This window comes from Lontra canadensis, unplaced genomic scaffold, assembly GCF_010015895.1.
Source record: "Lontra canadensis isolate GAN:19392208 unplaced genomic scaffold, GSC_riverotter_1.0 scaffold41, whole genome shotgun sequence".
Classification (NCBI taxonomy): domain Eukaryota; kingdom Metazoa; phylum Chordata; class Mammalia; order Carnivora; family Mustelidae; genus Lontra; species Lontra canadensis.
In genome coordinates, this window is record NW_022631035.1 from 15,755,051 (window position 1) to 15,771,593 (window position 16,543).

General features: G+C 36.8%; 1 protein-coding gene across 2 annotated transcripts in view; it reads right to left on the reverse strand.

Annotated features, from left to right (window-relative positions):
- Positions 1–16,543, reverse strand: part of EFCAB3 (EF-hand calcium binding domain 3) — a 121,612-nt gene that overhangs the window by 87,286 nt on the left and 17,783 nt on the right. For both annotated transcript variants that reach the window (XM_032870911.1, XM_032870912.1), the window contains exons 14-17: positions 13,831–13,884; positions 13,254–13,358; positions 7,514–7,567; positions 6,528–6,632 (exon numbers count right to left, since the gene is read on the reverse strand). In XM_032870911.1, the coding sequence (XP_032726802.1) occupies positions 6,528–6,632; positions 7,514–7,567; positions 13,254–13,358; positions 13,831–13,884 (318 nt within the window). The remainder of the gene's footprint in view (positions 1–6,527; positions 6,633–7,513; positions 7,568–13,253; positions 13,359–13,830; positions 13,885–16,543) is intronic.

Here is a 16,543-nt window from a genome sequence, read left to right on the forward strand (position 1 = left end):
TGTACTATGATTCTGAGATCACCATTGCCTACCCCTTTTTTTCTACAGAAAGTAGCAGCAAAACCTAGACCCCTAGTGCAAGTGGAAGGTAATATCAGGGCAGCATATAAACCCTTCTGGAGAGAGGACCAGATGTATACAGGTGAAGACTGACAAGCTGCCTCAGGTATATTATCCTCCGTCTCTCTTCGCAGATCTCTAGAGCTGCTGGATTACAATCTGTACAGGTTGCCTTCTTCCAGTTCTACTCCTGAGTTTAAAGGTGAAACTGACCAGAGGTGGTGCCTGGAACAATTTCAGATCAGGAAAATGATCAACAGTATTTGCATCTCTTTGCCCTGGGGCTCATTCCTTCCTTTTTCCCTTCTTCTTAAACCCAACAGGCTGATGTGGAACAGAACTTGACTTTACCCCCGACCTAAAGCACATTTCCAAACACATTAATGATGCCCCGAGAACAAGGGCGCACAGGACCAAAATAACTCATCATCTGAGGAATACCACTGCTCCAAAAACAAACCACAAACGAAGAAACAAATGGAATAACATATTCCATTTGAACAAGAATTATTGGAATTAAAGGAATATAAAATAAACATGATAGAGGGGAACGCACCTGGGGGGCTCTGTTGGTTAAGTGTCAGACTCTTAATGTCAGCTCAGTTTACAATCTCAGGATTGTGAGCCCGAGCCCTGCGTTGGGCTCCCCACTCAGTGGGGTCTGCTTGAGATTCTTTCCCTCTCTGTCTGCCTCTACCCCTGCTCCTGCTCTCTCTGTCTCTGAAATAATTTTCCCTAGCCACTGGACCTAGTGTCATCTTGCTAATTAGTCTGTAGCTTGTCTGTGGTTCCTTTTGTTCCTTTTTTTCCTTTTTTGCTGTCTCCCTTTGTGAACTGGTGATTTTCTGTCAGTGATATAGTTTGACTCCCTTTTTAAGTCTATTTTAAGCTGATAACAGCTTAATTTCCATTGCATACAAAAATTCTACCTGTTTAATCCCTCTTCACATTTTATGTTTTTGATGGCACAATTTGCATTTTTATATTGTGTATCTATTAACAAAGTATTGTAGCTATAGTTATTTCAAATACTTTGGTCCTTTAACTTTTATACTAGAGTTAAGTGGTTAACACATGACCATGGTGTACATTAGAGGATTCTATCCTGACTACGTACTTACTTTTACCAGTGTGCTGAATATTGTCATATGTTTTCATGTTACTTATTAGCATTCTTTCATTTCAGCCTGAAGAACTCCTTGAGGCATTTCTTGGAAGGCATGTCAAGTGATAATAAACTTCCTCAGCTCGGGGTTGTCTGGAAATACCTCTTCTTCATTGCTGATGGACAATTTTGCTGGACTTTAATGTATTCTTGGTTGATGGTTTTTCTTTCAGCACTTTGAATATATCATCTCACTCTCTCTTGGCCTGCAAGGTCTCTCTCTGCTCAGAAATTTGCTGACAACCTAATGGGGGTTTCTTGTAAGTGACAAGCTTCTGTTCTGCTGCTTTCAAAATTCTCTCTTCATCTTTGATTTTTGATACCTTTATTATATTATGTCTCAGCAAAGGTCTCTCTGGGTTGAATTTTTATTGGCAACTATGAGCTTCATGAACTTGGGTGTTCAAATCTCTCCCCAGATTTGGGAAGTTATCAGCCAGTTAAAAAAAAAATAAGCTTTCTGTTCCTTCCTCCTTCTGGTACTTAAATTATGTGTAGATTTTTTTTCTCTTAATGGTGTCCTATAAGTCCCATAGGCTTTCTTTATTCCTTTTCATTCTCTATCCCTTTTGTTCCTTTAATTGGATAATTTCAAATGATCTTTCTTCAGGTTCACGGATTCTTTTTTTCTGCTTGGTTCAGCTGGGTTTTTAAGCTCTTTATTGAATTTCCCAGATCAGTAATTGTAATTTTCAGCTCCAAAGTTTCTGTTTGGTTCATTTTTACATTTTCCATCTCTTTGTTGAACTTCTCATTTTGTTCTTGTATTGTTTCATTTCTTAAATTGTTTTTCTGAGTTCTCTTACAGCTGAGTATCTTTAGAACAAGATACTTTGAATTCTTTGTTAGGCAATTTGTGCATCTCCATTTCTTGGGGGTCAGTTACTGGAAGTTTACTGTGTTCCTTTGGTGGTGTCATGTTTCCCTAATTCTTCATGATCCCTGTAGGCTTGTGTGTGTGTCTGTGCATGTAAAGAAGCAGTTGCCTCTTCTAGACTTTATGGACTGCTTTTGGTAAGAAAAGACTTTCACCTGTTTATAAGGTTATACTTGAGTTGCGACTCTTGGTCTAGCAGTGTGGGGTGCCAAGAGGGGATGTGTGGTGGCTCCAGGTTTGGGGATATGTGGTGTCTTGTCTGCTTACATTTCTGGCATCCATGACATCAAAAACTGCACATTTCTTGGTGAGAGCTGTGGGAGATCCAGAGTGGCTTCAGGGGCTTTTGGGGTCCTTAGAAGCACCCACAGGTCCAGTGGCTAGGGAATATGGAAGGTGGTAGTGGTGGCTAGAGCTAGTGGTTTGGACATGCTCAACTGTGGGGGCTGGCGCAGGTGCATCTATAACAGCAGGGGCTGGCTGCAGATACGCTCCTAGTGATGAGGCTGGCTGGCTTCTCTGAGCCCAAAAACCTGTGGAGTGAAAACTTCAGTGGCAAAATCTGCAGGAAGTCTGCAGTGGCTGTTTTGACAGTTGATTTCTTCAGCAGCAAAAGCTGCTGGGATCCTCTGTGGAGCTGCCTGCTGGGGTCTGTAAGGAGGTCTTCAGTGATGAAAACTGGGGGTTATTTTTAGTATTTGCAAGGGCTCCTCAGCAGCAATAACTGTGGGAGTCATTTCCAGATGGGCTCATTTGCAGATAAGGCCACTGGGAACTACGGTTGCTCCCACTATGTGGCTGATACTGGGATCCCCTTCCCTTTTTCTTTGCTCTTAGCCATCTCTAGATGTCTCACTTTCGTTGGTTTCTGGGTGGAGTGAAACCTAAGCAGGTCCTTTGTGTAGTGCCCCAAAAGTTTGGGGAAGCTGGTCATACAGCCCACTCTCCTTTTCTTGTGAGGGGAGCTCTTTTGGGCTGGAGAGTTCCTTCTTGGCAGTGAGGAGTACTGGTCTAAGGGATGGGATGATATAGGCAAAACAAAACTGCTCTTTTTACCCCCTTTTTTGCGATCATTTTCAGGGTTTTGTTTTTGTTTTTTGTTTTTGCTCCACCGTGTTGCTTAAAGTTTTTAAGTAGACTCCTGAGGTCTCCCAGGGTTGTTTTCATTTGTGGATAACTGTCTATTTTTAAATTTTTAAATTATTTATTTATTTATTTTTTAAAGGTTTTATTTATTTACTTGACACAGAGAGAGAGAGAGACAGCAAGAGAGGGAACACAAACAGGGGGAGTGAGAGAGGAAGAAGCAGGCTTCCCACTGAGCAGGCAGCCTGATGGGCTCTAGGACTCTGGGATCATGACCTGAGTTGAAAGCAGATGCTTAACCAACTGAACCACCCAGGTGTCCTCCCAAAGTAGTTTCTTAAGAAATGATATTTACACAGAAATTTTTTTTTCTGACATTCTTCTCAGAAAATGTCTTATTTTGAAATATGTGAGAATATGAATTTTATTCTCACACTTGATTGATGTTTTAGTAGGATATAGAATTCCAGGTGGGAAAAAATTTTCTAATAATTTTGAGGGTATTACACAATTGTCTTTCATCTTCAGGAGTTGTGAAGTCTAGTACCATTCACATACCCCAAGCTTTCTAAGTGACCTGCTTCTTTCTCTTTGGAAACTTTTTAAATCCCTTTCTTTCTGGTATTCTGATATTTCACAATATACTCTGGTGTGAATCTTTTTTTGCTCCTTGTGGTATGTACTTGGTGAACCCTTTAAATCTGGAGTCACATTCTTTCCAATTTGGAGACTTTAAAAAATATGATTTATTTCACAATTTTTTCCTCTGTTTTCTGTTTTGTCTTTTTTGGGAATTCTTCTATTATTCAGTTGTTGGATTTCTAGGATTAATTTTCTTATCTTTTTCCCTCCTATTTTTCATCTCCTTTGTCTTTTTGTTCCAATATTCAAATTCATCCTCTAGCCCTTCCACCCACTGAATTACTAAATTTCTTTAACTTTTTTCCCAAAAAGCTTTAAAATTTTTTTTAAAAGATTTTATTTATTTGACACACAGAGAGAGATCACAAGTAGGCAGAGAGGCAGGCAGAGAGAGGGGGGAAGCAGTCTCCCTGCTGAGCAGAGAGCCCAATGTGGGACTCGATCCCAGGACCCTGAGATCATGACCTGAGCTGAAGGCAGAGGCTTAACCCACTGAGCCACCCAGGCGGCCTAAAAAATTGTTTTTAAAGTGCTCCCTTTCCACAGTGCTTCCTATCTTGTTGCATGGCCTCCTTTTCTTGTTTCGTAACTAGGGATTTTCTCATTTTTCTGAAGATATTAGTTAAAATTATTTTGAATTATTTTTCTCCTTTCTCCTTTGACTACAGTATTCCCCACTTATCTGCAGTTCTTCTTTCCCTGGTTTCAGTTACCTGTGTCAACTGCTCTGCAGAAGCAGATGGCCTTCCTTCTGATGTGTCATCAGAAGTCCAATAGTAGCCTAATGCTAAATTACAATGTCTACATGATTCATCTTACTTCATCTCATCATGTAGACATTTTATCATCTCATATCATCACAAGAAGAAGGGTGAATACAGTACAATAGGATACTGAGAGAGACAGAGAAAGTCACATGCATGTAACTTTTATTACAGTACATTATAATTGTTTTATTTTATTATTAGTTATTATTGTTAATCTCTCACTGTGCCTAGTTTATACATTAAACTTTATCATAGGTAGGTATATATAAGAAAAAACATATATGGAGAGTTTGGTATTATCCATGGTTTCGAGCATCCACTGGGGGTTTTGGAACATTTCCCTCACACATAAAAGGGATGACTGTATTTCCTCCAAATTCCTTCTTTGTTGCTAGTTCTTACTTCTGTCTTTTATATCACAGAATTTTCTTATACATCATATGATTCTTGGTGAGGTTTTTTTGTTTTAGTAGCACAAATGTCTTTTCATTGCAGGTTAGAGATGTCAGTATCTGAATAAAGGATATTGGAATTCATTTCCAGCATCTAGGGAGGCCAGTGGGAGATGACTTGGAAAATCTCACCATGCAGTATGTTGACTTTTACTTAGTCTCCCTGTTTCATTAGAAAATTCACTCCTAAACTTGGCTGTGTCTGATGTCCCAGAATCTTTCTAGTTTAACCTCTCCAGAGAGTAAATGTCTATGTAGCATGGGTAAGAAATACTTGCTTGACTGTGGAGTGAGGAAAGGGATCTGTAGATCACATTGCTCTTTTTAAAGCCTTTCTACCAATTCTTCTATTTTCAACCATACTCACATTCCTGACTTTGGAGGTAACAGGTGCCTCCACTTCCTGAGCATTTTACAGTTTTATGACATGAAGTGGCTACCTTTTTTTTTTTTTTTTTAAGATTTTATTTTTGAGTAATCTCTACACCCAACGTGGGGTTCAAACTCACAACCCTGAGATCAAAAGTCGAATGCTCTACTGACTGAGCCAACTGAGTGTCCTTGAAGTGACCTTCTTGTTTGCTTCCCCTTTCAGGCTCAGTTTTCACCTTTTATGGTCTTTCATCTACTTTCTATTTTTTGAAATTTAACTGACACCTCTTATCTGCTATAATGTTCTCTACTCTTCTCTTAGTTTTTGCGGATTATGCCTTTTTAAATTTCTTTTACATCTTTTTAGTATTTTAGGAAGTCGTAAAGATAAATGCAAATATTAAAAAAGTGCAGTGTTTATCCAGAAGCTCAAAATATGTATCTCTGTCTTATCTACTCAACCAGATTATGAACTTTTTAAGTGCAGAGATTCTTTTATTTTAAGCAGTAAGATTCTGGCATATATCTCTATAGTTCCTGAATATAGAAATTGTTTTAATAAACATTGCTGGGTTTTTGAAATAGAAAATCTAATAACTATTATCTTTATTTTATATTTTAAAAAATTTCTCATATTTCCATTGACATCATTTTATTATCCTCACCATCATCATAAATAGGCATTGTTATTAACTTATTTCATAGATTATATCTGAATTATTGATCAGACTGAGTCAAATTAATAAAGTGTTTATCCACATAATGTGAATGTGTACTGGGAACCTCTTACCATCAAAATTTTCAGGCTTGTTTGAAGTAATAACCACTCTGTGAAGCCTTAGACAGTCCAGGGATAGTTGGTCAATATCTCCTTTGTACTTTCATAGCAATATAGATATTATTAATATTAGAGCACATATCATAGTGCATAGCATTTGTGTTTTTGTTTTGTATGTGCTGTCCATCTTTACACTGAGTGATTTTAGGACGTGGACTTTGTCTCCTTCATCTTTGTAACTCAGAGCCCAGTATTATGTCTAGTATAATGGCAACCAATTAACTTTTACTGGGTGTATGAATACCTCATTGGCAAAATAAACACTCACCATCAAGTGGCAAACTCTTCATCAACACAGGGTTATCCTTTAGCCTGAGTCTTAACCCTATGTTTCTCAGAATATTTTCCAGGTCTTCAGAGTTAACTTCTTCCCCTTAAAAAAGAAAACAAAGGTAAAAGCCCAGATTTCAAGCTTTAAGTCATCATCATCATCAACTATGTTTGTGTAGCATCATTCTCAAATATAGAATAAAAAGCAATGGAAACATTAAGTGTTGTCTAATTACAGAAAATTAGGAGGGAGATTCAGAAATAGAACTTCCTTTTTTAAGATTTTATTTATTTATTTGATGGAGAGAGACACAGTGAGAGGGGGAACACAAGCAGGGGGAGTGGGAGAGGGAGAAGCAGGCTTCCCGCTGAGCCTGAAGTGGGGCTCGATCCCAAGACCCTGGGATCATGACCTGAGCCGAAGGCAGAGGCTTAATGACTGAGCCACCCAGGTGCCCAAGAAGTAGAACTTCTTTTTGGTAAAAGGGGGCTCATCAATGTACAGTATGTACTCATCAAGGTACAGTATGAAGAAAGTTGGGTGTTCTAACAGCCCACTAAATTAACTGGTGTAAATAATTCTGCCAGCATGTAATATTTGCTCTATTGTTTAATTTTTGTCTAAATTATGAGCTTGTTCACATGGTCATATTACCTGTATGTGTAATCTGCCTTGGCATTTCACTATTAGAATAGTAGAAAATAAAATTATATTATTGAAAACTCTAAAGAACATAGGGGTTGTTATTTATGTATTACCCTGCAGCCTTTTGAATAAGATGTAGGTAACAACTGATTATAATAATGAATAACATTTAATTTATAAGGTTGTTTCTTTAGTTACATGTACATTACCAGTTAAAAGAAATATAATGACAGGATTAATATATCATGGATAAAATAACAGAAAATACTTTAAAAATAACTTCTTAAGTATTAAGAGATCATTTTTATTACGCCTTATCATAATTTCTTCTCACTCACCCAGAAGTTCACCCACTTCATCTAGAAGTTTATCCAGTTTAACTCTTCTCTCCCCTATAAGGCAAGACAAAATTTAGATATAGTCCTGCTATGAACTGAATTGTGTCCCCTCAAATTCATATTTTGAAGCCCTAACCTCTGATATGACTATTTGTAGATAAGGTCTTTAGGAGGTAGTTAAGGTTGTGAGGCCCCAATCTGATAGGATTGTGACCTTATGAGAAGAGGACAATACCCCTTTCTGTCTCTGTCTCTCTGTTTCTCCCCCTGTCTTTCTCCACCTTTTCTATTTCCCTGCCATGTGAAGACACATTGAGAAGACAGGCTCTGCAAGCATAGAAGAAAATCCCCCTCAGGAACTGAATCAGCTTGTACACTGATCTTGGATTTCCCTGAATCCAGAACTGTGAGAAAATAAATTTCTGTAATGTAAGTCACAGACTATGGTATTTATTTATGGCAGCCCGAGTAGACTAATACAGGTCCCCATTACATAAAATTCTTAAACTGTGGAGTAAAGCATAAGGATTTATCAGTTGCCCAAAGCTGTTTCCCCACCCCCCCCATTAGATATTTTATTTTCACACTATAGAAGCACAAGGTTGAAAAAAGAAAAAAAAGCTAAATATGGTAGATGCGTCTGTTCTATTCATTCAACTTTTTCTTTTTGTGTTCCTCATTTACCAGAATGGAAGAAGAGAGATTATTTTCATTTTTTGTTTTTTTTTATGTCAGCTTTATTGAAGTATAATTAGCCTATAAATTTGTAATATATTTAAGGCATACATCATGGTAATTTGATATATGTATACATGAAAGGAATCCCCCACCTAGTTAACTAACACATCTATCACCTCACATATTTATCTTTGTGTGTGTGTGAGAACATTTGAATTTTCTACTCTTTTGGCAAATTTCAGTTATATAATATAGTGTTATTAACCATATTTTACATTTGGTCCTCTGACCTTGCTTGTCTTGTAGCTGAGAGATGGTGTCCTAATGCCATTTTGTTAATAATTATTTTCTGGCTGTTTCATAATTCCTTTGATCCCTTCTTCTCTTGGTCTTTTCCTTTGTAATTGGATTATTTTCTTAGTGGTATGGTTAGAGTCCATTCTCTTTATCTTTTGTGTATCCACTATAGGTTTTTGCTTTGTGGTCATTACAAGGTTTACGTAAAACATATTTATAACATTCTACTTTAAGCTTATAAGAACTTAATGCATACCAAAACTACACGTTTTTACTCTCCCCGTTTTATAAAGCTTTTGTTCTTACAACTTATATCTTTTTCCTGTGTATCCACTAACAAATTAATGTAGTTATAATTATTTTTAATACTTTTGTCTTTTAATGCTCATACTAGATTAGTAAGTGATTTATCTTTGAATATTACATTAGAATATTCTGAAATTAACTGTTTACCTTTAGTCGTGCAATTTATATTTTCATATGTCTTCCTGTTACTAATTAGCATCCTTTAGTTTAAATCTGAAGAAGTTCCTTTAACATTTCTTGCAAGGCTACTCTAGTGGTGATGGACTACTTCAGCTTCTGCTTATCTGGATCAGATCATGATCTGAGTTGAAATGAGTCAGGAGCTTAACTGATTGAGCCACCCAGGTACCCCTGGAAAACTCTTTATCTCTCTTTCAATTCTGAAGGACAGCTTTGCCAGGTGAGTATCTTTGGTTGGCAGTTTTTTTTCTTCCTACAGTTTGAATATATAATGCCATTCCTCTCGAGCCTGCAGAGTTTCTCCTGAAAAATCTGCTGATGGTCTTATTGGAGGTGGGGGGGGGGTTTCCTTCTATATAATACATTTTTTTTTCTTTCTACATTTAAAATTCCCTCCTTCCTTTTAACTTTTAACAATTTAATTTTAATGTATCTTAGTGTGGCTAGTTTTGTTTCATCTGATCTGAAACTTCCTGAGCTTCCTGGAGCTTCATGTCTGTTTCTTTCCTCATGTTAGGTAAGTTTCCAGGCATTATTTCTTTCAATAGACTTTCTGTCCTTTTTTCTCTCTCTTCTCCTTCTGGGAGATATTGTGAAGTATGAATATTTGTTCACTTCCTGGTAGCCCATAAATCCCATAAGCTATTTTCACTCTTTGTCATTCTTTTTCTTTTTGTTCCTCTGTTTGGGTAAATTCCACTGCCCTGTATATGAGTTTGCTAATTCTTTCTTCCACTGATCTAGTCTGCTGTTGAACCCCTCTACTGATTTTTTTAGTTCAGTCATTTTATTCTCCAGCTCTGGGATTTCTGTTCGGTACTTTCTTATGTTTTCTATCTGTTGAAATTCTCACTTTGTTCATGCATTGTTCTCTTGACCTCAGTGAACATCAATTTTATGATCATTATTTTGAACTCTTTATCAAGTAAATCAATTATCTATTTCATTATGGTCTGTTTCTGGAATTTTATCTTGTCCTTTGGAACATATTCTTTTGCTTCTTCATTTTCCTTAACTCCACTGGTTTTTGTACCTTACATAAAAGTGCTACCTCTTTTATTCTTAAAATTTTTATTTTATTTCAAGTTTTTATTTGAATTCCAGTTAGTTAACATACAGTGTTATATTAGTTTCTGATGTACAATATAGTGATTCAGCACTTCCATACATCACCCTGTGCTCATCACAAATGCCCTCCTTAATCCCCATCACTTAGTTGACCCATCCCCTCACTCCCCTCTCCTCTGGTAACCATCAGTTTGTTCTCTACAATTAAGAGCCTGTTTCTTAATTTGTCTCTGTCTCTCTTATTTTTTTCCTTTACTGTTTGTTATGTTTCTGAAATTCCACATATGAGTGAAATCCTATGCTATTTGTTTTTTTCTGACTTATTTCACTTTGCATAATACTCTCTAGCTTCATCTAGCTCCATCTATGTTGTTGCAAATAACAAGATTTCATTCTTTTTTATGGATGAATAGTATTCCTTTTAAAAATATATAAATTTTATGTGGTATACATACACATATACATATATGTATATGTGTATGTATACATACACACATATATATATGTATATGTGTATGTATACCACATCATCTTTATCCATTCATCAATCAATGTCTTGCTAGACTGGTCTCATGTAGGAGATAAACCTTACTGTTACACTTAGCCTGAGCTCCTTGTTGTCTCAAACCTTTGTGATTATCTAAGCTGCCCTCTTTGTTTTCAGTGGCTACCAGTAGTTGAGGGTATGTCCAGATTTGTCAGTGTTCCAAAATGGAAGATCCCAGTCAACATCTAGACGTAGGCTGATTTTTTCATTTTTTAACTTGTCAAATATTTGCTGGATGCCTCCTTATATGCCAGGCCCTATTTTCAGTGCTGGCAATACAAAGCAAACAACATTAAATCTCTGCTTCTGTTGCAGCAATTACTAAAGTCAAAGCAACCACTGGGTTATGAATAATTTCAGACCAAACAATAGAGCATTGCAATAAAACAGAAATTTATTTAAAGTGCTTTTACTATCTCCCTGTTCCTTGGCTCTCTTTGGTTTATCACTGTATCTTTGTTTCTTTGAATATATATATATATTATATATATTCATATATAATATATATATATATATATATATATATATATATATATATATATAATCTTTAAAGATATATATATATCTTTAAAGATTTTATTTATTTGACAGAGAGATCCCGAGTAGGCATAGAGGCAGACAGAGAGAGAGGGGGAAGCAGGCTCCCCATAAAGCAGAGAGCCCGATGCAGGGCTCGATCCCAGGACCCTGAGATCATGACCTGGGCTAAAGGCAGAGGCTTAATCCACTGAGACACCCAGGTGCCTGTCTTTGGTTATATTTTTAAAACTCAGATCTTGGTACCTTTACTGAGCAGGGGCAATGATATTTATTTTGAGACATTCAGTTAGATTATCCTCTAGATAATTTAGGGTCGGGCCATATTCCAATTCCAACAGGAGTTTTATATAATCTTGCTTGACTTATGTGTTACAGAATTATGAGAAAAGGGTTAGAATTAGAAAAGAAATAGGAGACCACTTTTTTGAAAAGCAGAAAGTCTTGATTTTAAGCATCATCAGATCATATTAGATAAGCTTAGGTAAACCAACACTTCTAGGATGCTTATCAAATTATTAGTCAGTCAATAGAATCATTTCAAGATGTTAAAGATGCTAAGATGCTCAAGATACTAAGAGTTATATAGACTGCCCTGATCAGATGCTGTTGCTAAAAATCATGCCAAAAAGTACTAATCCCGTGGGGTGCCTGGGTGGCTCACTTGGTTAGGTGGCTGCCTCCAACTTAGGTCATGATCCTAGGGTCTTGGGATCGAGTCCCACATCAGGCTTCCTGTTCAATGGGGAGTCTGCTTCTCCCTCTACCTCTCTCCCCTGCTTCGTGTTTCTCTCTCTTGCTTGTTCTCTTTCAAATAAAATCTTAAAAAAGTACTAATGCCACATAAAGTTACTAATATATGTTTTTCTTTATATGATAAAGTTTAGCTATTTCTTTTTTTTTTTTTTTTTAGATTTTATTTATTTATTTGACAAAGATCACAAGTAGTCAGAGGCGGGGCAGGGGCAGGCGGGGCGGAAGCAGGCTCCCTGCTGAGCAGAGAACCCAATGTAGGGCTCGATCCCAGGACCCTGGGATCATGACCTGAGCCGAAAGCAGAGGCTTTAACCCACTGAGCCACCCAGGCACCCCAATTTCTTTTTTTTTTAAATAAGGTTTTATTTGTTTATTTTTGGGAGAAAGAGAGAGAGCACAAGTGGGTGGGGGTGGGCAGAGGGAAAGGGAGAAGCAGGCTCTCTGCTGAGCAGTGAGCCTAGTGTGGGGTTCAGTTTCAGGACCCTGGGATCATGACCTGAGCTGGAGGCAGATGCTTAACTGATGAGCCAACCAGGTGCTCCAAAGTTTAGCTATTTCAAAAAATTAACTGTAGTGGGGGTTGCTTATTTAAAATTAAGATTCATGGGCTCCACCTAAGACCTATTTGAACATAGTCTGGAGGGGGTGGGTAATTTCTGTGTAATTTAAAGTTTAATACCTATAAATTTATTTAATGTAACTGTTAGATATATATTGTATATATTTTGCAACAGTACAAGCAACGTTTAACAGTTTCCAGCACTTGCGGGGCACCTGGGTGGCTCAGTGGGTTAAAGCCTCTGCCTTCAGCTCGGGTCATGATCCCACGGTCCTGTGATCGAGCCCTACATTGGGTTCTCTGCTCAGCAGGGAGCTTGCTTCCCCCCACCTCTCTCTGACTACTTGTGATCTCTGTCTGTCAAATAAATAAATAAATAAATAAAATCTTAAGAAAAAAAACCCAAACAAACCAAAAAACCCCAAACAGTTTCTAGCACTCTTCCCTCCCTCCAATTTCTTTTTGTTGCTCTCTGAAATCCTTTATAATTTTCTCTCCCACCCCTCAAAAAATATAATTTTCTCTCCCACCCCTCAATGTAATTTTTTTGTTTTATTTTTTAATGTTTATTTGATCCCAACACTGACTGTCATTTCGTTTTGGTATTCTCTGGCATAGGAACTCTGCAAGCAGCAACATGAGCAATTATTGGTATTTTATCTAAGATTAATATTGAGAGAGTATATCTCCATTCTTTAGGATTGGATCTCTATAAACTTCTGGTTTTTCCATGAAATTAACAAGTGCGTTTGAGAGGTTTCCACAGAAAAAAAAAATTTCCTTATCGGGCACTGTGTACTTGAAATGCTCACCATCAATTGGCAGGTGAGTGCACAGTTCCTCAATTTCTTCCTCCTCAAGTGAGAATCCCATGTTTTCAAGAACATCGTCTAGTTTATTGACATTAACCTTTCCTCCTTAAAAAAGAAAGAGATAAGAATAAAATAAATTTGTATTTATGCCAGAGAGGGAAAAAGTGTTTGGTCGTACAAATTGACCAACACCAACAGGAAGTAAAAAGCAATGTCACCATAAAGGTCTTGGAATGATCAAAAGAATTAGTTCGGGATTAAGAGTAGAAAAATTCTCCCTCTCAATTTCCCAGAAAATACTACTACAGAAATTTCTAGGGTGGGTTTGCCCAGAAGAAAGAGAAGAACAGGCAAGACAGGTGAATTATAGCAAAGAGACAACCAATACACAAATTTCTTACCATTAAGTAAGACTTCAAGTTTGCAACAATGACAAAATACATAGGCCATTTTCCCAAATGTGATTGTATACAATTAATGATTAGCAGTCTAATCATTGAGAAATAAGAGAGATTTTAGAAAAGTAAATGCATAAGCTCGAAGATGTTTTCTCTTCCCCAGCATGCTTCTCACTCACCTTTGTAGGTCTTCACTCCATCCATCAATCTATTCTTATACACCTTTTTATTATCTGTAACATAAGGATCAATTTAGTTTACCAAGAAGTGGAAATTGAGAAAGATAGTAATACTTATTTTTAGATTTTATAAGTTATTATTAGTTATACTCCAAAGAAGGAAGCAAAGAAATGACGAAGATTCTCAAGGTAACTATCCATTCTCTGGCATCTGATGTATTATTGGTGCAACTTTGAAATTAACATTGAAACAGATTTCTTCTCTTCCTTTTTTCTAAAATATCCCTTCTTTCCCTTCTACAACTGTTTTATCACCTTTTCCCTATCTTTGGCTTTAGACTTGTTATAGATGCTGGTTCCAACATTTAAAAATGTTTACCCACAGCAGCAATACCCAAAGAGAACATTATTTGCCAAATTAAGATTTAAATGGTAAGGACAAAATATTTTATGCCAGAAGGTTCTTTCTGCATTTATTTTTCTCTTAATTTTTAAACATTGAGTTATGATTGACACAAAGATTGTGAAGTTTAAGGTGTATTGATTTGAAACATTTATATTGTAATATGATTGCCACTGTATCATTAGTTAATACCTTGATCATGTCAAATAATTATTATTTCTTTTCATGTTGGGAACAATTAAGATCTGGCTACTTAGCAATTTTAATGTTTACAATACAGTTTTGTTATCTATAATCACCTTACTGTGTACCACATCTTTAGGACTCATTTATCCACTAGTAAGTATGTATCCTTAAGTAACATCTCTCCATTCTTTTATTATGCTTCCCAGCCTGTGGTAACCACGATTCCACACCATTGCTGTGATAAACGCTGGGGTGCATGTGCCCCTTCAAATCACTATGTTTGTATCCTTTGAATAAACACCTAGTAGTGCAATTGCTTCATCGTAGTAGCTCTATTTTTAACTTTTTAAGGAATCTTGACACTTGTGTTAAGAGTGGCAGCTACAGTTTGCATTCTCACCAACAGTGTAAGACGGTTCCCCTTTCTCCACAGCCTCACCAACATCTGTCATCACTTGTTCATTTTAGCCATTCTGACCGGGGTGAAGTGGTATCTCATTATGGTTTTGATTTGTATTTCCATGATGCTGAATGATGTGGAGCATTTTTCCCTGTGTTAGCCATTTGTATGTCTTCTTTGGAGAAATGTGTGGTCATGTTTTTTGCCAATTTCTTAACTGGATTTTTTGTTTTTTGGTGTCGAGTTTGATAAGTTCGTCGTAGATTTTTGGATAGCAGTCCTTTACCTGATACATCAATTGAAAGTATCTTCTCCTGTGACATAGGTTGGCTTTTAGTTTTGTTGATTGTTTCCTTTGCTGTGTAGAAACTTTTAATCCTGACAAAGTCCTAATAGTTCATTTTTGCTTTTGTTGCCCTAGCCTCTGGAGACATGTCTTGTAGGAAGTTGCTGCAGCTAAGGTGAAAGATTGTTGCCTGTCCTCTCCTCAAGGATTTTGATGGATTCCTGTCTCACATTTAGGCCTTTTGTCCATTTTGAGCTTATTTTTGTCTATGGTGTAAGCACGTTTCATTCTTCTGCAAACTTCCAAACTCATTCCACAAGGCCAGCATTAATTACCTTGATCCCCAAACCAAGGACCCCACTAAAAAGGAGAATTACAGACCAATATCCCTGATGAACAAGAATGCAAAAATTCTCAACAAGATACTAGCTAATCAGATCCAACAGTACATTAAAAGGATTATTCATCATGTCCAAATGGGATTTATTCCTGGGCTGCAGGGATGGTTCAAATCCACAAATGAATTGACATTGATACACCACATTAACAAAAGAAAGGATAAGAACCCTATGATCCTCTCAAAAGATTCAGAAAAAAACATTTGACAAAATACAGATCCTTTCTTGATAAAAACCATAAAAAAAAGTAGGGATAGAAGGAACATTCTTCAACAGAAGGGTGGCTACCATTTGTCACCATGCAATGCTATTATAATATCATTGACTATATTCCCTATGCTGTATATGTGACTTATTCATTTCATAACTGGATGCCTGTATCTCCAGTTATTGTACTTCCCCTCACCCATTTTGCTCATCTCCCACCTTTCCCTCTCTGGCAACCATCAGTTTGTTCTCTGAATGTATACATCTGATCCTGCTTTTTGTTTGTTTGTTTAATCTTTTTTTATTTAAAAATTTCACATATGAGTGAAATCAAATGGTATTTGCCTTTCTCTGTCTGACTTATTTTGCTTAGCCTAATATCCTCTAGGTCCATCCATGTTGTTGCAAGTGGAAAGATTTCATTTTTTATGGCTGAGAAATAATCCATTGTATATATATACCACATCTTCTTTATCCATTCATCTATCAATCTTGGGCTGTTTCCATATCTTGACTATTATAAATAATGCTTCAATAAAGGGCGCACATATCTTTTTAAACTAGTGTTTTTGTTTCTTTGGTGGTGTAATTGGTGGTGGAATTATTAGATCATATGGTATTTCTACCTTCAATTTTTTGAGGAACCTTCATACTGTTTTCCACCATGGCTGTGCCAATTTACATTCCCAATGATAGTGCACAAAGGTTCCCTTTTCACCACATCCTTGTCAACACTTGTTATTTCTTGTCTTCTTGATTCTATCCATTCTGACGGTTCTAAGGTTATATCTCAGGGAAATGCAAATCAGAACCACAAGATGTTACTTTACACT